At 44.4% G+C, this 24566-nt stretch overlaps 2 protein-coding genes across 5 annotated transcripts in view; one reads left to right on the top strand and one right to left on the bottom strand.

Moving 5' to 3' along the window:
* Window positions 1–15359, top strand: LOC124048200 (palmitoyltransferase ZDHHC16B-like). 3 transcript variants are annotated; one of them, XM_046368728.1, is made up of 10 exons: window positions 1–137; window positions 3698–3951; window positions 4354–4548; window positions 4673–4761; window positions 4882–4910; window positions 5122–5255; window positions 10940–11025; window positions 12709–12832; window positions 12923–12993; window positions 13071–15359. In XM_046368728.1, the coding sequence occupies exons 1-10, from the start codon at window positions 122–124 to the stop codon at window positions 13177–13179; spliced, it is 1107 nt and encodes a 368-aa protein (XP_046224684.1). In that variant the 5' UTR covers window positions 1–121; the 3' UTR covers window positions 13180–15359. The 3 variants fall into 3 exon arrangements, with proteins under 3 accessions (XP_046224684.1, XP_046224685.1, XP_046224686.1); XM_046368729.1 differs by lacking the exon at window positions 1–137 and adding an exon at window positions 159–699; XM_046368730.1 differs by lacking the exons at window positions 1–137; window positions 12923–12993.
* LOC124048199 (MMS19 nucleotide excision repair protein homolog) overlaps window positions 15355–24566 on the bottom strand; it is a 25312-nt gene continuing 16100 nt past the window's right edge. Inside the window, exons 22-31 of one of the 2 annotated variants that reach the window (XM_046368726.1) lie at window positions 21798–21872; window positions 21464–21590; window positions 21266–21372; window positions 20879–20935; window positions 20559–20745; window positions 20347–20429; window positions 17857–18021; window positions 16454–16513; window positions 16237–16337; window positions 15355–16033 (exon numbers count right to left, since the gene is read on the bottom strand). In XM_046368726.1, the coding sequence (XP_046224682.1) occupies window positions 16003–16033; window positions 16237–16337; window positions 16454–16513; window positions 17857–18021; window positions 20347–20429; window positions 20559–20745; window positions 20879–20935; window positions 21266–21372; window positions 21464–21590; window positions 21798–21872 (993 nt within the window). In that variant the 3' untranslated portion in view covers window positions 15355–16002. Of the gene's footprint in view, window positions 16034–16236; window positions 16338–16453; window positions 16514–17856; window positions 18022–20346; window positions 20430–20558; window positions 20746–20878; window positions 20936–21265; window positions 21373–21463; window positions 21591–21797; window positions 21876–24566 lie in introns of both variants that reach the window. The other variant, XM_046368725.1, reaches the window with a different exon arrangement.

Consider the following 24566-nt stretch of genomic DNA (forward strand, 5'->3'; position numbering starts at 1 on the left):
TTCTGGCTGTGCCGGGTGGAGACTATACGTTGATGCTGAATGTTGTTTGTTAGAAAGCTGACTTCGAGAAAAAAAAAAGAAAAAAAGTTGACGGCTTCTGACTAGTTATGACAGCAAGATCATGCCAGCAAGATCAGGCAAGTACACGCATTTGAATTTGATGTTATGCATCTAGCTATGTTATTTCAATGTGATGTTTATACTCTTAAGTTTTAAAGAACTGCAAATACCGATTTTTGATTAGAAAATAGGCATCTGCACAGATGCCGTATCTCTCTAGTCATATGACGTCTCTACTTCCTGCTTGGAGAACCAATTTTGAGACAACGCTGTTTTCTCCTCTAATAAGAAATGTTTCCAGATATCATTTATGGTACTCATTAAACATGAAAATCCCAAAAGGATGGATGATGTAGCGCAGCTTGAATCAATCAACAGATTAGCAGGGAACGGTTTTTATTGACATGTTGAAATGTACAAAAAAAAAAAATCATTTCCCAAGATCCAATGCATGTCCGAAGGGGCGCGACGTCTCGAGGATTTTTGACACAAGAAAATAAGATAGTCTGCTTCCGCGCGCGATTTATAATGTTTTGCTCACTTTGCGAAATCTCTTGAGTGTAGCTAACATTTCACAGTTATAATGACTTGAATGTCAATGCATTTAACCTAGCTGGTCCTATTTTCTCGGAAGATAAGGTGAGTGAAATATTTTGATTATTGGCTTATCAATGGGGTCAGTACTATTAATTAGCCAGCTAGTTATCATACCTAGCTGCTAGCGAGCCATCATAAAATGGTAATATTTTGCAATCAACACACATCTCAGATTGTAATCAAATGTCATGGAGCGGCCTGCCAGCGGAAAACTCAGCAATCAAGATTGCCAGGCTGGTGGCACCCTATCAACATTGTTTGTCGTTTGTGGTAGCCAGCGGCAACAAATATTATCATGACAGTGAGTATGCTTGTCTGTGCCTTAAAGCGGCAATCGGAGGTTGAAACAAGAAACATACTCCCCCTAGTCCTGCCACCTTTTTTCGTGAAATTCGGGAAAAAGGCTGAGAGATGGGTCTGGGGTCTGGAGAAATGTTAACTCTCAATCTCAAATTAATCAGCAGAGCTATGGACACAATGACTGAGCCATCCATGGCATCAAAATGATCGTTTTAACCACGTTGAGGCTGTATAGGGTTTGTTTTCAAACATTTGAGTAATGGTTCGGGATGGGGTGCGACAGTTGAACCAAGCTAATGAGACATTTATAAGTGAAATTCTTCAATAATTGATTGGTAAATGTAATTAATTGATGTCCAAAATGTATGTAGTAACTGCATATTGCCCCTTTTTAACGTTAGAGAACCCTGTCAAATGAAGACTAGAAAGAAGTTAGGGCTATGTTCGTTGTGCAGTCAGCGCAGAGCTGCAGACATTCCAAATATTGTGTTGATGGTGTGAATGTGATAATAGAAATGTAGTACTTTAGGATGTAGAACGTACTGTTCAGTCCTGACTGCATTAACATTCTATTTTGCGGATGGTTTTCTTAATATGTGACTATGTCATTTGCATCCTTTCGGATTGTAGAATGATGCCATTTTCTGGAGTACAATAACCCCAATAAACAACTCCATCATTCCCTGGGCCCAGTGCTGTCAACACCGGTGTAAATGTTTACCCTGAGGTCTGAACGAAGAGACAGCAATGGCACAGAGAAAGAAAAGTTTTGACCCGAAGCAACAGACAGACTGAAGTGTCTGTTTAGAGTTGTCAGTGCAGCTTGCCAGTTGCAAGGACTGTGCTGCACACAAATATGTTAAGCCTGTTTCAGGGACAGACCGGGCAAGGCTTTTTACCCTGGCAGAGCAGAGGAGACTATTTCTTTGCTGGGCAGGTTTGGAGGTTGCCATAGAGACTGCCCTCACTGCCTTAAAGAGTTTAATTGTTGTGTTTTAAAACTGAGAATTAAGGGGTTAATCTGAGATTGAGGAAAAACGAGCTTTCTGATGGTGATGATCAGGTTTAGAGATTGTTTGCATGTTCACATTTAGTTCATATTGGTTTGTTCCAATATGTCTCTCTGAACTCTACCTTTTGGAAATTCATGTGTAGTTGGTAGGTAGTCAACAACAGCCTGTCGATTTGGCAGGAAATCACCCCTAATCTTTTCCAGTTCCATGCAGCTTTTCTGACTGGCATGCTGCCATACGTAATACTGGGTGACTTCATGGTCACCTGTTGGCATTATTAGATTTCTGTCATTCTATCTGTGCAGGTTGTAAAGAGGGATTACATACTCTGCATATTGACAACCGAGGGGGCAGTTGTAGGCCAAACAGCTGGCCACAGTGAAGGTCCCAGCATTATAATTGATGATTAGGCCATACAAATGTAATTAAAAGTTGGAATGAATGCCTCTCTTCGCTTTTCTGGAAATTGCACAATTAAAGTGAAAAATGATGTCCCCAAGCCTCCGGTGAAGAGGGAAACCACTTCCCCCTCAAGTTATGGCTGAACCTTGCCTAATGTAGCCTCCAAAAAGGCAAAAATATTTGGTCGCTGGATGTTGAACTAAGGTTGCTATAGTATGTTAACAAGATGGTCTACTTCGGTCTTGTTGTTCCCTCGCCTCAACTCAACAAAAATAATCTGTAAAACATTGAACAAAATGTGTATGGCCTTAGTGTACTGGAGAGCCTAACCAATGTTTCCCCCTTATCAGTGTAACTAATACTCACTTTCATGAAATTGATGCCCCGAATGGCTGTCCACTTATTCCCCTCTTAGGAAATTCATCCTTGGGCTTTTGGTGTCTTATAAGGTTACTGGTTTTGCATACCCAAGGTCTTTCAATAGAAGGCTCGGCAACAGAACTGTATTTCTAATGAATTATTAACAGTCTAAGTTTTGTGAGAGTGGACGCACTCATTACCTGATAGCCCTGTCCCGTTTTCTGAACATGCATCCTTTGGTTCCGTTGGGAACGGCACTCACCTGGTTTTAATTACTTTATTGCCCTGTCTTCGCTCTGTGGAGAGGAAGACTGCGCTGAGCAGATGTCTCTCTAGGTCCTGGAGAGCTGGTTGTTTAAACATTTAAAGGGATACTTCAGGATTTTGGCAACGAGGCCTTTTATCTACACCAGAGTCGGATAAACTCGTTGATACCATCTTTATGTCTCTGTGTCCAGTATGAAGGAAGATGGCGGTAGTTTCGCAAGCTAATGCAGTTAGCAATTTCGCTTGTTAACATCTTCCTTCAAACTCCACGCAGAGACATAAAAATGGTATCAACGAGTTCATCTGACTCTGGGGAAATAAAGGGCCTCATTGCCAAAATCCTGAAGTATCCCTTTAATTGAGAGATAAGATGAGGTTCTAAAGTTTTCTTTTTTTAAGGAGAGTAGAATTCCACCCTCTTTGTATTGTACACATGTTTTATTAGACAGATTAGAATTAATGGAGGATCTTGGTGAGGAGAAGAACACATTAGGAAGGGTGGATGCGGGGATTGAACCCTGGTCTCCGAAGTCGCAGTATGTGTCGAGCTGGGAGTGTCACCACTCAACCGTGGGTTGTATTTCTCAGAGAGTGACGTCGATGAAATAATCTGCAATATGGATGACTGTACATTCCAAGTTCTTCTTTCCGGTCGTAGTAGTTTTTCCACCTGCCTCTGTGTTGTGTGTCTCTGGAAGACTGGGCCATGCGCAGCTGGAGGTGGCAGTTCTCCAGGATGATGAGCCTTTGTCTGTGCTGGTGCCGGCTGTGTCCTAAGCGAGGGGTGCGCCCCAGCAAGCCCCGGAGGAAGCTAGGAGAGCTGTGGAGCTACTGGAAGCTGCTGCTCAACTCCCTCTACTTCAACAGCCTCACCAACTTTGACACCTACCTGGATTGTGTCTTTGAACCAATCTACTGGATTGTGGACAATGTGACTCGCTGGTTTGGGGTGGTAAGTCAATAGATCACCTTTCTGATACATTTGATATACATTTGAGTCATTTAACAGATGCTCTTATCCAGAGCAACTTTCAGGAACAGTTAGGGTCAAGTGCCTTAAGGGCACGTCAACAGACTTTTCACCTAGTTGGTTTGGGAATTCAAACCAGCAACCTTTCGGTTACTGGCCCAACGCTCTTAACTGCTAGGCTATCTGCTGCCCTGTCTGTAGATGTACATTCAAATAGCTTTGTTTTAATGTAGTTAATTCAATATAGGAAAGTTAATTAAATATCCCATGTTTGGTTACATTAACCTTTTTGCTCTTCCATTTTTTTTCCCACAGTTTTTTCGCCTTTCACGCTCCCTCATGAGTTGTTCCCTCTGTCCGTGTCCTCCTCTCCTCTGTTCCCAGGTATTTGTGTGCCTGGTGATTGCCCTCACCAGCTCTGTGGTGGTCGTTGTCTACCTGTGCCTGTTGCCTGTTATCCTCAACACCTACCCACTGCTGTGGATCATCTGGCACCTCACCTATGGCCACTGGGTCCTCATGATGGTCCTTTTCCACTACTACAAGGCCACCACCACCTCCCCTGGACACCCACCACAGGTGAGGAGCCTGCTCTAATGCCTGCAGAAAATTGGTTTTGTGAAGACACAGGCAATAGGCAGTTTTAGGTGTGGTTGTGAAATAACGGTCTTCTATTTCCTTTTTTTGGGGGTTTGTTTCTCAGGTTAAAAGTGATACACCGTCAGTGACCATCTGTAAGAAATGCATCGTCCCCAAACCAGCCAGGACTCACCACTGCAGCATCTGCAATACGTAAGTTAAGGACTCTCTGTCGGTCGTTAGATGATGTCATCAAGAAATCCAAAACCTCTACTGGTTAGCTCTAGTCCATGGCACAGGTCAATCACAATGAGTGACTTTCTTTCATTCCAGGTGTATTCTGAAGATGGATCACCACTGTCGTATCCTTTATATCGAGACCCACAAACAGTCTTCAACATCTCATCTGTCAGATTCCTTTTTTTTGTGTAATCTTTTTATTTGAATTTAATACATGTTAAAACCCAAGGGGGGACAGTCATTCAATTGAATAATCTCTCGCATTCCAAAATGTTTTTATCTTTGTTAGATCTGCCCCATTAACTTTGACCTTAACTTGCCTTGTGACGCCAGCTTGGCTCAACAACTGTGTGGGCCACTTTAACCACCGCTACTTCTTCTCCTTCTGCCTGTACATGACCATGGGCTGCATGTACTGCAGCGTCAGCTGCAAAGACATGTTCATAGAGGCTTACAACGCTGTCGAGGTGAGGGAGATCAACAGATGGAAGAATGTCAGCTTCTTAGAGGTTCTAGAAGGCTTGACATTTTGACTTTCAAAGAGTATTCGGAGTACTGCCCTCCGCGTAAATCATGCCTTGTTATTGACATGTGGACCAAACACCCTGATTGAGTGAGGCCGCTTGGTTCATGACTGTTTGGATAGAGTCTGGCATGTCTTTGCCACATTTTTCCTCTTATGTGCTAGGTGAGGCGTGGGCTTGTCGTATAGGTAAGCGAAAGGCCATACATTCTGAACATGGTGTCAAGTTGAGCTGCCGCAAGTTTAGCTAAAGAGACAGGCAAAAAAAACAGCAGCCAAGCAAAGCTGGCTAACGGAGCGCCATGGGGGCTTTGGAATGTAGGAATCAAAGACCTCAGATGAAACATTAACAGCACTTGTTTCTTGTCAAGTCCACTGAGAAGGCTCATGGCTGTTTGTCTAATGCAATTTAAAGTCTCCGGGATCAAGATCAATTACTGTTTTGACATCAGTCCACCATGGTAAGATGGGAGTTTATATAGTAACAGATTCTATGGCTCTTAGGCAACACCTCACTGTTTTAGATTTTACAAATGCTTCCATCGCTGTGTGATAAATTCTCTCTAGCTACAGAGGTATTATGATGATAACCCATAACCAGTCTAGTCAATAGTTTCTCACTATTATGAGTTCTGATTTAGCTAGTCAACGGCACTAACTTCTCTCCTGCATTTGGCTGTTGTCCCCCAAATGGTATTTTATTCCCTATATATAGTGCACTACTTTTGACCAGAGCATTGTGGGCCCTGGTCAAAAGTAGTGCACTACATATGGAATAGGGTGCGATTTGGGATATAACGAGTGTGTGTATTGACATTGATCCATTAGCAGTGTGAATGGGGAGCCACAGAGGGAGCCAGTGATAAGAGTAGGCGACAGACTGCTTCTCAGTCTGGCCATGTAGTACAAAAGGTTCTTGAAATCACAGCACTCAGAACAGGGCCTGGTTTTCCAAAAGCATCTGAAGGCTGTTTGGGAAACCGGGCCCTGGTGTGTTGACCAAAATTAAAACTGCAGATTAATTTGTAGAGGGTAGTACTACAGACTGCAAAGGTCCACTGGGCAACACTGGGTCCCACTGTCAATTAACAATCAACATTTGACAAAAATTAGGCAATCGTCTCAATGTGTAGTTTGGGGCCTTCTATGTGCCCAGTGAGACTGCAGCTCTCTCCTCAAGCCAGGCAAAGTCCCATGTGATTGGTAGTTAGTTCTAGGTCCCTTGGCTACAGACTTGGGATCTAGAGTTTTGCTGATTTGCCACTAGTTACATTCTGAGAACCGTGGATGTACTCCTTTGTTAACCCAGCTACTGTTTGTGATTAGGCTTTTTGTGGTTGGTGGTTTAACCTAGAGGTCGACCGATTTAATCGGAATGGCCGATTTAATTAGGGCCGTTTTCATAACAATCGGAAATCTGTATTTTTGGGCGCCGATTTAATTACGAAAAAAATGTATTTCTTTATTTTTTACACCTTTTTATTTAATCTTTATTTAACTAGGCAAGTCAGTTAAGAACACATTCTTATTTTCAATGACTGCCTAGGAACGGTGGGTTAACCTTGTCAGCTCGGGGGATCCAATCTTTCAACCTTACAGTTAACTAGTCCAACGCAATAACGACCTGCCTCTCTCGTTGCACTCCACAAGGAGACTGACTGCCTGTTATGCAAATGCAGTAAGCCAAGGTAAGTTGCTAGCTAACTTATCTCATAAAAAAACAATCAATCATAATCACTAGTTAACTCCACATGGTTGATGATATTACTAGATATTATCTAGCGTGTCCTGTGTTGCATATAATCTGACTGAGCATTCAAGTATCTGACTGAGCGGTGGTAGGCAGAAGCAGGCGCGTAAACATGAATTAAAACAGCACTTTCGTGCGTTTTGCCAGCAGCTCTTCGTTGTGCGTCAAGCATTGCGCTATCTATGACTTCAAACCTATCAACTCCCGAGATGAGGCTGGTGTGACCACCTTGGGGTGGTTGTTTCCCTTGCTCTGCATGGGTAACGCTGTTGTCGTTGTGTTGCTGGTTCGAGCCCAGGGAGGAGCGAGGAGAGGGACGGAGGCTATACTGTTACACTGGCAATACTAAAGTGCCTATAAGAACATCCAATAGTCAAAGGTTAATGAAATACAAAGGATATAGAGGGAAATAGTCCAATAATAACTACAACCAAAAACATCTTGCCTGGGAATATTGAAGACTCGTGTTAAAAGGAACCACCAGCTTTCATATGTTCTCATGTTCTGAGCAAGGAACTGAAACGTTAGCTTTTTTACATGGAACATATTGCACTTATGTTCTTTTCCAACACTTTGTTTTTGCATTGTTTAAACGAAATTGAACATGTTTCATTATACACATAATAAGTGTCAATTCCGTATTGTTGTCATTGGTGTGATGAAAGAAACATACAGGAACTCAAATCCTTCTGTTCACCTGATTTAGAATTCCTCACATATCAAATGTCGACCACATTATCTACCAAGAGAATTCTCTTCGATTATAATCACAGCCGTATATATCCCCCCACAAGTAGACACATCGATGGCTCTGAACAAACTTTATTTGACTCTTTGCAAACTGGAATGCATTTATCCAGAGGCTGCATTCATTGTAGCTGGGGATTTTAACAAGGCTAATCTGAAAACAAGACTCCCTAAATTTTATCAGCATATCGATTGCGCAACCAGGGGTGGAAACCTTGGATCATTGTTACTTTTAACTTCCGCGACGCATATAAGGCCCTGCCCCGCCCTCCTCTCGGAAAAGCTGACCACGACTCCATTTTGTTGATCCCTGCCTACAGACAGAAACTAAAACAAGAGGCTCCCACGCTGAGGTCTGTCCAACGCTGGTCCGACCAAGCTGACTCCACACTCCAAGACTGCTTCCATCACATGGACTGGGATATGTTTCGTATTGCGTCAGATAACAATATTGACGAATACGCTGATTCGGTGTGCGAGTTCATTAGAACGTGCGTTGAAGATGTCGTTCCCATAGCAACGATTAAAACATTCCCTAACCAGAAACCGTGGATTGATGGCAGCATTCGCGTGAAACTGAAAGCACGAACCACTGCTTTTAAACAGGGCAAGGTGACTGGTAACATGACCGAATACAAACAGTGCAGCTATTCCCTCCGCAAGGCTATCAAACAAGCTAAGCGTCAGTACAGAGACAAAGTAGAATCTCAATTCAACGGCTCAGACACGAGAGGCATGTGGCAGGGTCTACAGTCAATCCCGGACTACAAGAAGAAATCCAGCCCAGTCACGGACCAGGATGTCTTGCTCCCAGGCAGACTAAATAACTTTTTTGCCCGCTTTGAGGACAATACAGTGCCACTGACACGGCCTGCAACGAAAACATTCGGACTCTCCTTCACTGCAGCCGAGGTGAGTAAGACATTTAAACGTGTTAACCCTCGCAAGGCTGCAGGCCCAGACTGCATCCCCAGCCGCGCCCTCAGAGCATGCGCAGACCAGCTGGCCGGTGTGTTTACGGACATATTCAATCAATCCCTATACCAGTCTGCTGTTCCCACATGCTTCAAGAGGGCCACCATTGTTCCTGTTCCCAAGAAAGCTAAGGTAACTGAGCTAAACGACTACCGCCCGCCCTGTAGCACTCACTTCCGTCATCATGAAGTGCTTTGAGAGACTAGTCAAGGACCATATCACCTCCACCCTACCTGACACCCTAGACCCACTCCAATTTGCTTACCGCCCAAATAGGTCCACAGACGATGCAATCTCAACCACACTGTACACTGCCCTAACCCATCTGGACAAGAGGAATACCTATGTGAGAATGCTGTTCATCGACTACAGCTCGGCAATCAACACCATAGTACCCTCCAAGCTCGTCATCAAGCTCGAGACCCTGGGTCTCGACCCTGCCCTGTGCAACTGGGTACCGGACTTCCTGACGGACCGCCCCCAGGTGGTGAGGGTAGGCAACAACATCTCCTCCCCGCTGATCCTCAACACTGGGGCCCCACAAGGGTGCGTTCTGAGCCCTCTCCTGTACTCCATGTTCACCCACGACTCTGTGGCCACGCACACCTCCAACTCAATCATCAAGTTTGCGGACGACACAACAGTGGTAGGCTTGATTACCAACAACGACGAGACGGCCTACAGGGAGGAGGTGAGGGCCCTCTGAGTGTGGTGTCAGGAAAATAACCTCACACTCAACGTCAACAAAACTAAGGAGATGATTGTGGACTTCAGGAAAGAGCAGAGGGAACACACCCCTATCCACATCGATGGAACAGTAGTGGAGAGGGTAGTAAGTTTTAAGTTCCTCGGCATACACATCACAGACAAACTGAATTGGTCCACTCACACAGACAGCATCGTGAAGAAGGCGCAGCAGTGCCTCTTCAACCTCAGGAGGCTGAAGAAATTCGGCTTGTCACCAAAAGCACTCACAAACTTCTACAGATGCACAATCGAGAGCATCCTGGCGGGCTGCATCACCGCCTGGTACGGCAACTGCTCCGCCCACAACCGTAAGACTCTCCAGAGGGTAGTGAGGTCTGCACAACGCATCACTGGGGGCAAACTACCTGCCCTCCAGGACACCTACACCACCTGATGTTACAGGAAGGCCATAAAGATCATCAAGGACATCAACCACCTGAGCCACTGCCTGTTCACCCCGCTATCATCCAGAAGGCGAGGTCAGTACAGGTGCATCAAAGCTGGGACCGAGAGACTGAAAAACAGCTTCTATCTCAAGGCCATCAGACTGTTAAACAGCCACTAACATTGAGTGGCTGCTGCCAACACACTGACTCAACTCCAGCCACTTTAATAATGGGAATTGATGGGAAATGATGTAAATATATCACTAGCCACTTTAAACAATGCTACCTTATATAATGTTGCATACCCTACATTATTCATCTCATATGCATACGTATATACTGTACTCTATCATCGACTGCATCCTTATGTAATACATTTATCACTAGCCACTTTAACTATGCCACTTTATTTACATACTCATCTCATATGTATATACTGTACTCGATACCATCTACTGTATCTTGCCTATGCTGCTCTGTACCATCACTCATTCATATATCTTTATGTACATATTCTTTATCCCCTTACACTGTGTATAAGACTAGTTTTGGAATTGTTAGTTAGATTACTTGTTGGTTATTACTGCATTGTCGGAAGCACAAGCATTTCGCTACACTCGCATTAACATCTGCTAACCATTTGTATGTGACAAATAAAATTTGATTTGATTTAGATTTGATTGTCATTATTACAAATGTATATATTTTTTAAACCAGCCGATTAATCGGTATCGGCTTTTTTGGTCCTCCGATAATCGGTATCGGCGTTGAAAAATCATAATCGGTCGACCTCTAGTTTAACCCTGTGGAATACCCATTGATATCACATTTACTAATTGAACTGCAACTCGAGTAAGGCCATTCTACACATTTTAAAGTTAGTTTCTAGCTTAAACGGTATAGGAGGAGTAGTGTGCGTAAGTAGGTTGAAAATTTAAGCTGGGATTTTTGCAGTGCAAGACCCACAATTAAACTGATTTTCATGTAGGGTCTTTACATTGTTTGGTTTTGCGTTCTTTCTAGAGCTACTATCAGACCCCACCAGCACTGTTTTCCTTCAGGGAAAAGATGGTCCACAATGGTGTCATTTTCATTTGGGTGCTGACAAGGTGAGACAAATTTGTAACCGCTAAAAGTTTAGGGTTTTATAGTAGTTAGTCAACTGTTTTTTGTGGTGAACTGCTATGGCTGTTCTGTGTGTGTTCTCAAATAGACCTCATCTTGAGTTGTGTTAAGTACAGTCATGGTAAAAAGTTTTGAATGACATTAATTTCCAAAGTCTGCTGCCTTTGTGTCTTTAGATATTTGTCAGATGTTACTATGGAATACTGAAGTATAATTACAAGCATTTCATAAGTGTCAAAGGCTTTTATTGACAATTACATGAAGTTGATGCAAAGAGTCAATATTTGCAGTGTTGACCGTTCAAGATCTCTGCAATCCGCCCTGGCATGTTTTTAATTAACTTCTGGGCCACATCCTGACTGATGGCAGCCCATTCTTGCATAATCAATGCTTGCAGTTTGTCGGGTTTTGTTTGTCCACCCGCCTCTTGAGGATTGACCACAAGTTCTCAATGGGATTAAGATCTGGGGAGTTTCCTGGCCATGGACCCAAAATATTGATGTTTTGTTCCCCGAGCCACTTAGTTATCACTTTTGCCTCATTGCAAGGTGCTCCATCATGCTGGGAAAGGCATTGTTCATCACCAAACTGTTCCTGGATGATTGGGAGAAGTTGCTCTCGGAGGATGTGTTGGTACCATTCTTAATTCATGGCTGTGTTCTCAGGCAAAATTGTGAGTGAGCCCACTCCCTTGGCTGAGAAGCAACCCCACACATGAATGGTCTCCTAATGCTTTACTGTTGGCATGACACAGGACTGATGGTAGTCGTGGCCACGCTCACCTTCTCCAGACAAGCTTTTTTCCGGATGCCCCAAACATCCGGAAAGAGAATTCATCAGAGAAAATGACTTTACCCCAGGCCTCAGCAGTCTAATCCCTGTACCTTTTGCAGAATATCAATCTGTCCCTGATGTTTTTCCTGGAGAGAAGTGGCTTCTTTGCTGCCCTTCTTGACACCAGGCCATCCTCAAAGTCTTTGCCTCACTGTGTGTGAAGATGCAGTCACACCTGCCTGCTGCCATTCCTGAGCAAGCTCTGTACTGGTGGTGCCGCGATCCTGCAGCTGAATCAACTTTATGAGACGGCCCTGGCACTTGCTGGACTTTCTTTGGCGCCCTGAAGCCTTCACAACAATTGAACCGCTCTTGATGATCCGATAAATGGTTGATTTAGGTGCAATCTTAGTGGTAGCAATATCCTTGCCTGTGAAGCCCTTTTTGTGCAAAGCAATGATGACTGCACGTGTTTCCTTGCAGGTAACCATAGTTGACAGAGGAAGAACAATGATTCCAAGCACCACCCTCCTTTTTGAAGCTTCCAGTCTGTTATTTGAACTCAATCAGCATGACAGAGTGATCTCCAGCCTTGTCCTCATCAACACTCACACCTATGTTAACGAGAGAATCACTATGTCAGCTGGTCCTTTTGTGGCAGGGCTGAAATGCAGTGGAAATGTTTTTTGGGGGGGGATTCAGTTCATTTGCATGGCAGATGGACTTTGCAATTAATTTGATCACTCTTCGTAACATTCTGGAGTATATGCAAATTGCCATCATACAAACTGAGGCAGCAGACTTTGAAATTCAATATTTGTCATTCTCAACTTTTGGCCACAACGACTGTACAATTGACAGATGGTCATGATCGCTGTTTGTATGCCCTGCAGTTCGGTGGCAGTTGCTCTGGGAGGTCTGACCCTGTGGCATGCTATCCTCATCACTCGAGGAGAGACCAGTGTGGAGAGGCACATAAACAAGAAAGAAATCAGACGTTTAAAGGAGAAAGGAAAGGTGAGGCTTATTGGACTCTGGGTTTACCAAAATATCAACATGGTGTACCAGTTCAGAATTAGTGAGTAAAGCCTGTTTCTCTTTTGTAAGGTGTTCCGAAATCCATACCACTATGGGAAAATAAACAATTGGAAAGTTTTGTTTGGTGTGGAGGAGACAAGGTAAGCCTTGTTTTTAGGCTGTTGTGAAACATGCATGATTGTTCTTACAGAGTTGGTTTGTCTTCCTCTTCCCACAGTCACTGGTTGACCAGAGTCCTCCTGCCGTCTAACCACGTTCCCCATGAAGATGGACTGATATGGGAATGCCCTCGGGCTCTCACCAGAAGAGACCCTATGACCATCTAACCTCCCACTACTCGCTGCTGGACAGTTTCTCATCTCCACTTTATGGGCCATGATCACTGCTATAGCCCTGGCCCCTGGATGGTGGGGTAGACAGAAGACTTCTTTTAGCCTCTGAGGAGTGGACTATTTGGTGTTTATTGTGGCCCATGAGTCCAGGGACCTTAATCTGACCTCCAGTCACTGTCATGTGAAGGGAACTGATGGTCCTGTCTTTAATAGTCTACTTGTCTTGTGGACTGACTGTTTTTGTACTGTTAGGTATGTTGTCCAAAGTTGATGTGAAGTGTGTGCTTTTTAATTGTATTGAAGTCACAGAAGAAGCAGTTTGGACTTTTTCAGTGCCAAAGAACAGCTTTCCACCAAAGGCTAGGTTCGAGCTAGATAACCACATGCCTTGGCCATTGTCCAACTATGGGTGAGTAGTCTGGAGACTGACAGAATTACATAAACAATATTACCATTCAGGCTCCAGTTAGATTATGGTGCTCATGTTACTGAGCAGTGCCCCTGTCAATATTAGGAATTGTCAAAACATTGCTATGTGCCTTGTTATGTTAAATCTTTAACCTGTTTTCTATTTGTTAATTACCAGGCACTAATGCAAAGTAGAGTTATGTATTTTCTACTATTATCCAACCTCTCCCACATTGATTTCCCCACTAAAAAGCGGCGTGTACACTACACGATTTTGGTCCCGATAGCTGTCCCGGTCACGTTTTTGAGATCGGTATTTTCAAACATGGATATTACTATATCGGCACAAAACCAGCAATGATCGTGTAGTGTGAGATGTGCAACAAGTTTTGAGAATGGTGATAATAGCCAATGAGAGCTCGCCAGTGAGATGACGTTTCGCATCACACAATGTGTTGGTGCTCGATCCGTGAATACTATTAGTACGCGTTTGTACTTCCCTTTAACCAACGCGTCAAGTCGTTACAGCTCTGAAGTTGACAAGCAATGTTATTAAATTCAAAATGTTGGCTAGATATTTCAACTCTGTATGGCAAGCGTGAAAGTCTTAAATAGAGCCGCACACTCTAGGAGCTCAGATGCAAAACTATTTATGTCCAACGTTTCGACAAGCTGTTTTCATCAGGGTATAATGACAAACAATGCGAGGTGACTCATCATAGTGTCAAAAGACAGGTCTATAATCATGGACAAATACAATTTGGCTACAGCGTGAAAGTCTGACTGAAAACGTTTGAGGCTGTTAAGACAGCTCGTTGTAGCTACATTCAATCTAATAACATTATTTTTGCGAGATAGCGTGGTATCTAGAATCCTCAAACAAGTGAATTATCTTGTAGTGTTTGACCCCCGTCTGTGCCACATCGTTTAGTGCGCACCACTACGTTGGCAAGACAACTACAGGAAAGCGGTTATTTAACCTCTACGGAATTGGTGTCCTCCCCCCGGGGGATGGTTGCGCTAACGTGATGAGCAGAAAGCTTACATTCTTGTTAATCTAACTGCAATGTCCAATTGACAGTAGCTACTAGTGAAAGAATCCCATGCTATTGTTGAGGAGAGTGCACAGCTAGGTACTTAAATGTATCAAACCAATTAAGCACATTGGATCAGTCTAAAACTTTGCAGACTGCCATCTAGTGGCAAATCTAAATTGCACCTAAACTGGAATAATACATTGGTCCTTCTCTTGCATTTCAAAGAATACAAAAAAGTTCAAAAAAATATTTGACCAGATCTGTGTTATTCTCCTACATTATTTTCAAAGGAATTAATAATATGCATATCCTTGCTTCAGGTCCTGAGCTACAGGCAGTTTAGATTTGGGTATGTCATTTTAGGTGAAAATTGAATTAGAAAAAAATGGGTCAGATCCTTGAGGTTTTTAATTTGAGAGGCTCAGCGACGTTAATTCTGAAAGTTGTGTAGTGTACACCCGGCTTAACCAACATTAAGATCACTTAACATGGTCATGCGCTCTGGAAGCTGCGGACTTCCTCCTTGCTTGTCTCGAATATGGCCACCAGTTAGAATTCCTAGAATGACCGGGATATGTGGCCAGCCTGTAAATGGGAGGGACTGTGTGGTTGGCTGCTGTGACATGACCAATAGAAACTGTTTCACTATATTGCGCACATCTATCATTACGATTGATATTAGCTTGTATTGTTTTAATATTTGATAAAGGATTGTTTTTGGAAACTTCATTCAGCTTCTTTTATTGAGCTCTTGATTTTTTTAAAGCACTGATTCGTTTACAAAAATTGTTTTATTGACAGCTTAAGTTAGACATTTAAATATTGTCCACATATCTTCGGCATATGTTCTTGTGAGTTTCAAAGTTAGCCTAGTGAAATTAAATGTGCAGCCTGCCAGCTGCATCAATCCTTCCAATACTGAATACAATGTTGACTCTTCATAATAGCATCGTCACGAGGGATGTTAAACACATTATTGTCCTCTATGGTTAGATAGTCAATTAAAATGTACTTAAATCAGTAGCTCTCGTACACAACTGGCAGGGTGAGGTCAACTGTTAGACTTGCAAATCATAATTTCAAGGCATATTGTAGCTAGAAATGGTTCTCTGTGCCAAGCTTGTTTCAGTGCAGCTCTGAGTCCTTCCATGGTGGACGGTCACCTATAGGTCCACGCCACCGTGCAGTGGTGGTCAGAGTGGCAGTACAAAAAAATGGACGTGTAAAAGGTGAAGTGCTGTGGGTGGTGGTGAGATGTCCCAGACTCCAAGGGCAAAACTAGGGTCCCATGCCTGGATCCAAAGCCTCTTCCTCAGGAGCAGGCGGTCCCTCTGTCCCCTCCTACAACCAGTCCGTAATGGTGGGGCCAAACTCACCTTCCCCCTGGACTCCCCAGTAGGAACCTTCACATGAGACACATATTGTAATAAACTTCCATTGATACAATGGAGAGAAATTCAGGGCCTGTTTTTCTCACTGTTAAGCTTTTGTGTCATTGACTTCTGGTCTGTTAGAAATGGAACAGGATTCACCAATGTTACATCAACCGATTGAAATGACTAACCCTTGTAGTTGTGAAAATGTTTGAGGAAATCTAATGCCTCACCATTCATTGCGTGCCACCACTGCCTCGCTCCTCACCATCCTCTTGAGGTCATCCAGGGGCACAGCCAAGGCACGCAGCACCCTCGCACGGAAAGGCATGATCTGCCAGAGGAAGGGTGGGTTTGTTTATGACCAGTTTATAGGAATCGGTTGTTAAAGCCCCATCTGTGTAGCCAGTTGGCTGACTAGGTTCTGTGCAGTCCAGGACTGAGTCTTACCTCATGTTCTGGAAAGCGGGAGAGGGCATGGATACAGCGCAGAGAGGCTATCCGCACTTTCTGTGAGGACAAGGAGAGAGACAGACAAAAAAACCTTGTGTATGGGGATTGGGGACAATGATACTCAAGGTTACCTTGTTTCATGTTGCAGCTGAATAGTCCAGATTTCAAAAACGCTGAGTTGCATTCTGCGGTTTATGACAATTGCATTTCAGGTTAAAGACCACACCGGTACAGTCAAACAGCATTTCATTTGCAGATGTATTGTGGGTTAGATTCCCGGGACCACACATGACTGTACGTCACTTTGGATAAGTGTCTACTAAATGGCATATTATTGAATGCTCGCGGGGCTGAATCAACTTCCTCTGGCACAGAGGAATGAGATACAAGGTATGTGCGACAACACTAATGTCACAGAGAGAACACATCTGCCTGATATTTAGGTTTCTCAATACTTGTCCCATTGGCATATGTCACGTTTATAATGATAGTGTGTGGTGTCTCATAACATACCCTGTGGATTCGGCTATTTCGCCGACAGCTGTATAAAATTGAGCACACAGCCATGCAATCTCCATAGACAAACATTGACAGTCAAATGGCCTTACTAAAGCGCTCATTGACTTTCAGCGTGGACCGGCATAGCCTGCCACCTTTCCAACAAGTCAGTTTGCCCTGCTAGAATTGCCCGGGTTAACTGTGAAACAGGACCGCCTAGTGTTAAAGAGCGCAAAAATAGTCCACCCTCGGTTGCAACACTCACTACCAAGTTCCAAACTGCCTCTGGAAGCAACGTCAGCACAAGAACAGTTTGTGCGTCGGCTGGAGTGGTTTAAAGCCCGCCGCCATTGGACTCTGGAGTGATGAATCATGCTTCACCATCTGGCAGTCCGATGGACGAATTTGGGTTTGGCGGATGCCAGGATAACACTACCTGCCCCAATGCGTAGACCCAACTGAAGTTTGGTGGAGGAGGAATAATGGTCTGGGGCAGTTTTTCATGGTTCAGGCTAGGCCCCTTAGGTCCAGTGGCGGGTAATCTTACAGCATACAATGACATTCTAGACGCTTCTGTGCTTCCAACTTTGTAGCAACAGTTTGTGGACGGCCCTTAATTCGGCATGACAATGCCCCCGTGCACAAAGCAAGGTCCATTCAGAAATGGTTTGTTGAGATCGGTGTGGAAGAACACCTTTGGGATGAAGGCCTAATCGCCCGACCGCACTAATGCTCTTGTGGCTGAATGTTCCAACATCTAACGGAAAGCCTTCCCAGAAGAGTGAAGAGGCTGTTATAGCAGCAAAGGGGGGACCAACTCCATATTAATGCCCATGATATTGAAATGAGATGTTTGACGAGCAGGTGTCCACATACACTAAGTGATAAAGTATGATACGTACCATAGCAGGGCTTGTGGTGAGGGTGAGGGTGCGGCCTACTAGCGCCTCCAGCTGAGTGATGAGGGCGGAGGGGGGGTCCATGAGGACAGGTTGCAGGCAGGACAGGGTGGACAGCTGCACCGCCTGGTCTGGACAGGACAGGGCCTCTAGCAGGAGTGGCAGGAGCTGACCAAACAGTGAAGAATATAAAAAGGAGGACATCACCACATCTTTAAGATCCAGTGCCTTCAGAAAGTAGTCACACATTTTGATGTGTTACAAAGTGCGACTAAAATGGATTTAAGTCATTTTTTTGTCATTTATTTTTTTGACCCATCTACCAATCGGTGCCTTTTCTTTGAGGCATTGGAAAACATTCCTGGTCTTTTTTGTATTTTATTTAAATAGGCAAGTCAGTTAACACTTATTTACAATGATGGCCTACCAAAAGGCCTCCTGCGGGGACGGGGGCTGGGATTAAAAATAAAATACAGGACAAAACACACACCACGAAAAGAAACACCACTACATAAAGAGAGACCTCAGACAACATGGTAGCAACAACACAACATGGTAGCAACACAACAACATGGTAGAAGAACAAAAGACGGTACAAACATTATTGGGCACAGACAACAGCACAAAGGCATGAAGGTAGAGACAACACATCACGCGAAGCAGCCACAAGTGTCAGTAAGAGTGTCCATGATGGAGTCTTTGAATGAAGAGATGGAGATAAAGCGGTCCAGTATGTTTTGCAGCTCGTTCCAGTCGCTAGCTGCAGCAAACTGAAAAGAGGAGCGACCCAGGGATGTGTGCACTTTGGGGACCTTTTAACAGAATGTGACTGGCAGAACAGGTGTTGTATGTGGAGGATGAGGGCTGCAGTAGGTATCTCAGATAGAGGGGAGTATTGAGTGCAATGATGTGTCCGATAAGGAATATTGGTGTCAAATCTGATGGCCGAATGGTAAAGAACATCTAGCCACTCGAGAGCATTTATAGACCTGCCGATCTATAAATGATGTCTCCGTAATCTAGCATGGGAAGGAAGGTCATCTGAAGGGTTAGTTTGACAGCTGGGGTGAAAGAGGAGCGATTGCGATTGAGGAAAAAGTGTAGATTTAACTTCAGCCTGCAGCTTTTGATATGTGCTGAGAAAAAGCCAGTGTTCCATCTAGCCATACTAGGGGACGGAGGGTTTACCTACCGTCCCCTAACCGAGACAACACTGGGCCAATTGTGTGCCGCCTTATGAGACTCCCGATCACAGCAGGTCGTGATACAGCCCGGGATCGAACCAGGGTCTGTAGTGATGCCTCTAGCACTGAGACGCGGTGCCTTAGACCACTGTACCACTCGGGTTAAGGGCTAAGAAAGGTTTGTTGTTGAGCGTTAAACACAAAATCCAGGGACGGGCCAGCTGACTATAAGACTATCATCTACATATAAATAGATGAGAGCTTCCTACTGCCTGAGCTATGTTGACATAAATTGGGAAACGTGTGGGGCCGAGGATCGAGCCTTGGGGTACTCCCTTGGTTACAGGCAGTGGCTGAAACAGCAGATGTTCTGCACTCAGAGAGGTAGTTAGCAAACCAGGCCAAAGACCCATCAGACACCAATACTTCTTAGCCGGCCCGCAAGAATGGAATGGTCAGCAGAGTCAATAAAAATAGCAGCACAACATTGCTTAGATTCAAGGGCAATGGTGACATCATTTTGCTTGACTGAGGGACCGTACAATTATCTGTATGTGTGAGGTCCAGATATGGGGTAGTCATTCAAAAATAATGTTAACCCCAATTATTGCACACAGAGTCCATGCAACTTATTATGGGAGTTATTTGCTTATTAACCTTTACTTCTGAATGTATGGCTTGCCATAAAGGGGTTGAATTCTTATCGACTCCAGACATTTCAGCTTTTAATAAAAAAATTAAAAAATAAAAATCGTAAAAAATTCTACAAACAAAATTCCAACTTTGACATTATTGGGTGTAGATCACTGACACATGGTAATGTAATCCATTTTAAATTCAGGCTGTAACACAGCAAAATGTAGAAAAAGTCAACGGGTGTGAATACTTTCTGAAGGCACTGTAACAGTACCATAGTGGGATATAATGCTCATCACAGATGTATAAAATAAGAATTTTATAAAATGGGTGGTTTGAGCCCTGAATGCTGATTGGCTAAAAGCAGTGTTATATCAGACCACTGGTGTGACATTTATTTTTACTGTTCTAATTATGTTGGTAACCAGTTTATAATGGCAATAAGGCACCTCGGGGGTTTGTGGTATATGGCCAATATCCATCGCTACTGTTTGTATCCAGTCACCTCGTGTTGTGCCTAAGAACAGCCCTTAGCTATGGTATATTGGCAATATACCACACCTCTCTCAGATATGTATTTCAGATTTAAGGGATATATTTAAGGAATATATTCCTGTTTTTGCTCCCTTGTCTTGCACTTATCTATACTGTTTCACTGGTCCTCTCCACTTACCGCTGGTAGCTCAGTGAGCTGAACCTGTCTGGGTAGGTAGTTCACTATGTGAGACAGTGCCTTCAGGTAGCCAGACTTCTTCTCTGTAGAGGGAGAGAAGGAAGGGAGAGTTAAGAATCGGTACAATGAACAGGACTCTCACAAACTGGTTAACAAGTTTCAACACGTGGCCAGTATCTGTAGTGCATTGACAATGTGTCCATTTCCGGTACCTTGTGCTGCAGAGTTAAAGCCCTGGACAAGCTTGGCCGAGTTCTCCGTAAAGAAGCGCTGGCGGTACATGATGCGCACGTCGGCGTTGCAACCGCGGTTGAGGACGTCCGGCGAGTCGCTCATCAAGAGAGAGAATCCATCGGCAGCTAACGAACCCAGTTCTGAGTCACTGAGCAGGGAGAAAAGCTGAGAACGACACCGAGTTATTACTGTGTGTGTGAGGTTAATGAGGTATAGATATTTTTCTAGGGGAGAAGAGACGAAACAATTAAAACGACAGACTGTGTGTGTAGGAGGACAGAGGACTCCTGTCCTTTACCTTGTCTGTCAGGGCTGTGGACAGAGGGTGGTAGCGGAGAAGAAGAGCCTTGGCCACCTAAAGACAAGAAAGCCATGCACAACTTGATGAATGAATGGACAGAACACCATACAATTGGCAAGTCACCATTCACCCCAAATGAGAGGAGGTCGTAGGAGTATCAGAGATGCCTAGTCTAGAGACACAGGGGGGGTTCGTAGGAGTATCAGAGACCAGTTAGGGGGTCTAGAGACCACAGGAGTCTAGAGATATCGAGACCATTAGTCTAGAGACCGGGGGGTCGTAGTGTGGGGAGGTCAGTAAGCTAAGTATGGGCTGAGGGGAACGGAGAACGAAAGAGAACATATGGAAATCATAAACGGATGTGAACGGATAAAATATACTAACCCAGAGCAGCAGCGTGAACGCCTGCGTTCGGACCGAGGAGGACGCACAGTCCAGCTCAGTGGAGATCCTCTTTAACGTCCCGTCTATTAGAGAGTCCAGGGCTTCTCCTGTAGAAACACACAACATTAAATATACCATCTCACCAACATTCACTTGACCAATCCTCATTCAGATCAAGGACAGGACTCGAGGACTCACCTGCAGGCCTCTTGTTGACCAGCCCAGCGTAGCACTTGGCGGCTGAGGTGTAGGAGAAGGGATGTACACAGGTACAGCTCAGCTCCTCCAGCTCTAACAGTAGCCTGTCCATCTGTGGAACCTCCACCTGTCCAGGACACACGGTCAGTCGGTCAATGATAACGGGCTAAATTAAGCCATTCAATGTCAGGATATCTTAAGAATGCAACACCCGAGTATCCGGCGTAACGCGTTATCCCGGTATCCGTTGTATGAACATTTAACAGTACAAACACGGTTACAGTGTGGTTTTGAGGCCCTGTGATGAGTAGCAGACATTTTAGGGCGTTCTTACACTCCGTGGCAGTGAGCACACACAGCCCATGAGAAGACACACCATCTGGGACTGGCTCCAGGAGTCACCTGCCTGCTTCTGGAGGACAAGGTCAAAGGACAACCCATTCAACAGACGTCATTTCCGGTCACAACTTGCAGGCTTGTTTTCAAATTGCTGTGCGTTTTGTTGCCAACCTATTTTGCTACCTGACAACTTTACGGGTTTCACTTTTTAATTACCGTTCATATATTTATTTTTTCCTCGACTTTTTCACTCCGGACGCTTTATCTGGACACGATTCGTCAGGACCTCCAACAGCCGAAGCTAAGTAGTAACATTAACATGATGCCTTCTAATTGCAGCCGCTGTGCTCGCCTTACGGCGAGGATAGCTGTACTGCAAGCCCAGCTTCAGACGCAATCGTTAGGCAAGGGTAATTTCAGTGTAGGAAAGGATGAAACAGCGTCTGTGCCACCAGTAAGTACAGATAGTAGTATAAATCCCCTGGCACAGTCCCCGCAGCCGGACAACTTTCTCACGGTTTCTGGTAGGAAATGCTGTAGGAACGCTCAACCGGTGTCGCTCATTCAGCAGACAGAAACTTTCAACCGGTTCTCCCCATTAAGCAGCGGGTCGGTGTCAGAGGCCGAGTCTTCTCTGGTCTCTACTCCTCCCGTTACGGGGTCTGAGACGCCGAAGCTTCCCACCATTAGCTCTGACAAATTGAAAACTCTAGTCATTGGCGACTCCATTACCCGCAGTATTAGACTTAAAGCGAATCATCCAGCGATCATACACTGTTTACCCGGGGCAGGGCTACCGACGTTAAGGCTAATCTGAAGATGGTGCTGGCTAAAGCTAAAACTGGCGAGTGTAGAGAGTATAGAGATATTGTTATCCACGTCGGCACCAACGATGTTAGGATGAAACAGTCAGAGATCACCAAGCGCAACATAGCTTCTGCGTGCATATCAGCTAGAAAGATGTGTCGGCATCGAGTAATTGTCTCTGGCCCCCTCCCAGTTAGGGGGAGTGATGAGCTCTACAGCAGAGTCTCACAACTCAATCGCTGGTTGAAAACTGTTTTCTGCCCCTCCCAAAAGATAGAATTTGTAGATAATTGGCCCTCTTTCTGGGACTCGCCCACAAACAGGACCAAGCCTGACCTGCTGAGGAGTGACGGACTCCATCCTAGCTGGAGGGGTGCTCTCATCTTATCTGCCAACATAGACAGGGCTCTAACTCCTCTAGCTCCACAATGAAATAGGGTGCAGGCCAGGCAGCAGGCTATTAGCCAGCCTGCCAGCATAGTGGAGTCTGCCACTAGCATAGTTAGTGTAGTCAGCTTAGCTATCACCATTGAGACCGTGTCTGTGCCTCGACCTGGGTTGGGCAAAACTAAACATGGCGGTGTTCGCCTTAGCAATCTCACTAGGATAAAGACCACCTCCATTCCTGTCATTACTGAAAGAGATCATGATACCTCACATCTCAAAATAGGGCTACTTAATGTTAGATCCCTTACTTCAAAGGCAATTATAGTCAATGAACTAATCACTGATCATAATCTTGATGTGATTGGCCTGACTGAAACATGGCTTAAGCCTGATGAATTTACTGTGTTAAATGAGGCCTCACCTCCTGGCTACACTAGTGACCATATCCCCGTGCATCCCGCAAAGGCGGAGGTGTTGCTAACATTTACGATAGCAAATTTCAATTTACAAAAAAAAGAAAATGACGTTTTCGTCTTTTGAGCTTCTAGTCATGAAATCTATGCAGCCTACTCAATCACTTTTTATAGCTACTGTTTACAGGCCTCCTGGGCCATATACAGCGTTTCTCACTGAGTTTGAATTCCTATCAGACCTTGTAGTCATTGCAGATAATATTCTAATCTTTGGTGACTTTAATATTCACATGGAAAAGTCCACAGACCCACTCCAAAAGGCTTTTGGAGCCATCATCGACTCAGTGGGTTTTGTCCAACATGTCTCTGGACCCACTCACTCTCACAGTCATACGCTGGACCTAGTTTTGTCCCATGGAATAAATGTTGTGGATCTTAATGTTTTTCCTCATAATCCTGGACTATCAGACCACCATTTTATTACGTTTGCAATTGCAACAAATAATCTGCTCAGACCCCAACCAAGGAACATCAAAAGTCGTGCTATAAATTCACAGACAACACAAAGATTCCTTGATGCCCTTCCAGACTCCCTCTGCCTACCCAAGGACGCCAGAGGACAAAAATCCGTTAACCACCTAACTGAGGATCTCAATTTAACCTTGCGCAATACCCTAGATGCAGTTGCACCCCTAAAAACTAAAAAAATGTCTCATAAGAAACTAGCTCCATGGTACACAGAAAATACCCGAGCTCTGAAGCAAGCTTCCAGAAAATTGGAACGGAAATGGCGCCACACCAAACTGGAAGTCTTCCGACTAGCTTGGAAGGATGGTACCGTGCAGTACCGAAGAGCCCTTACTGCTGCTCGATCGTCCTATTTTTCTAACTTAATTGAGGAAAATAAGAACAATCCGAAATTCCTTTTTGATACTGTGGCAAAGCTAACTAAAAAGCAGCATTCCCCAAGAGAGGATGACTTGCACTTTAGCAGTGATAAATTCATGAACTTCTTTGAGGAAAAGATTATGATTATTAGAAAGCAAATTACGGACTCCTCTTTAAACCTGCGTATTCCTCCAAACCTCAGTTGTCCTGAGTCTGCACAACTCTGCCAGGACCTAGGATCAAGAGAGACGCTCAAGTGTTTTAGTACT

This window comes from Oncorhynchus gorbuscha, linkage group LG11, assembly GCF_021184085.1.
Source record: "Oncorhynchus gorbuscha isolate QuinsamMale2020 ecotype Even-year linkage group LG11, OgorEven_v1.0, whole genome shotgun sequence".
NCBI lineage: Eukaryota > Metazoa > Chordata > Actinopteri > Salmoniformes > Salmonidae > Oncorhynchus > Oncorhynchus gorbuscha.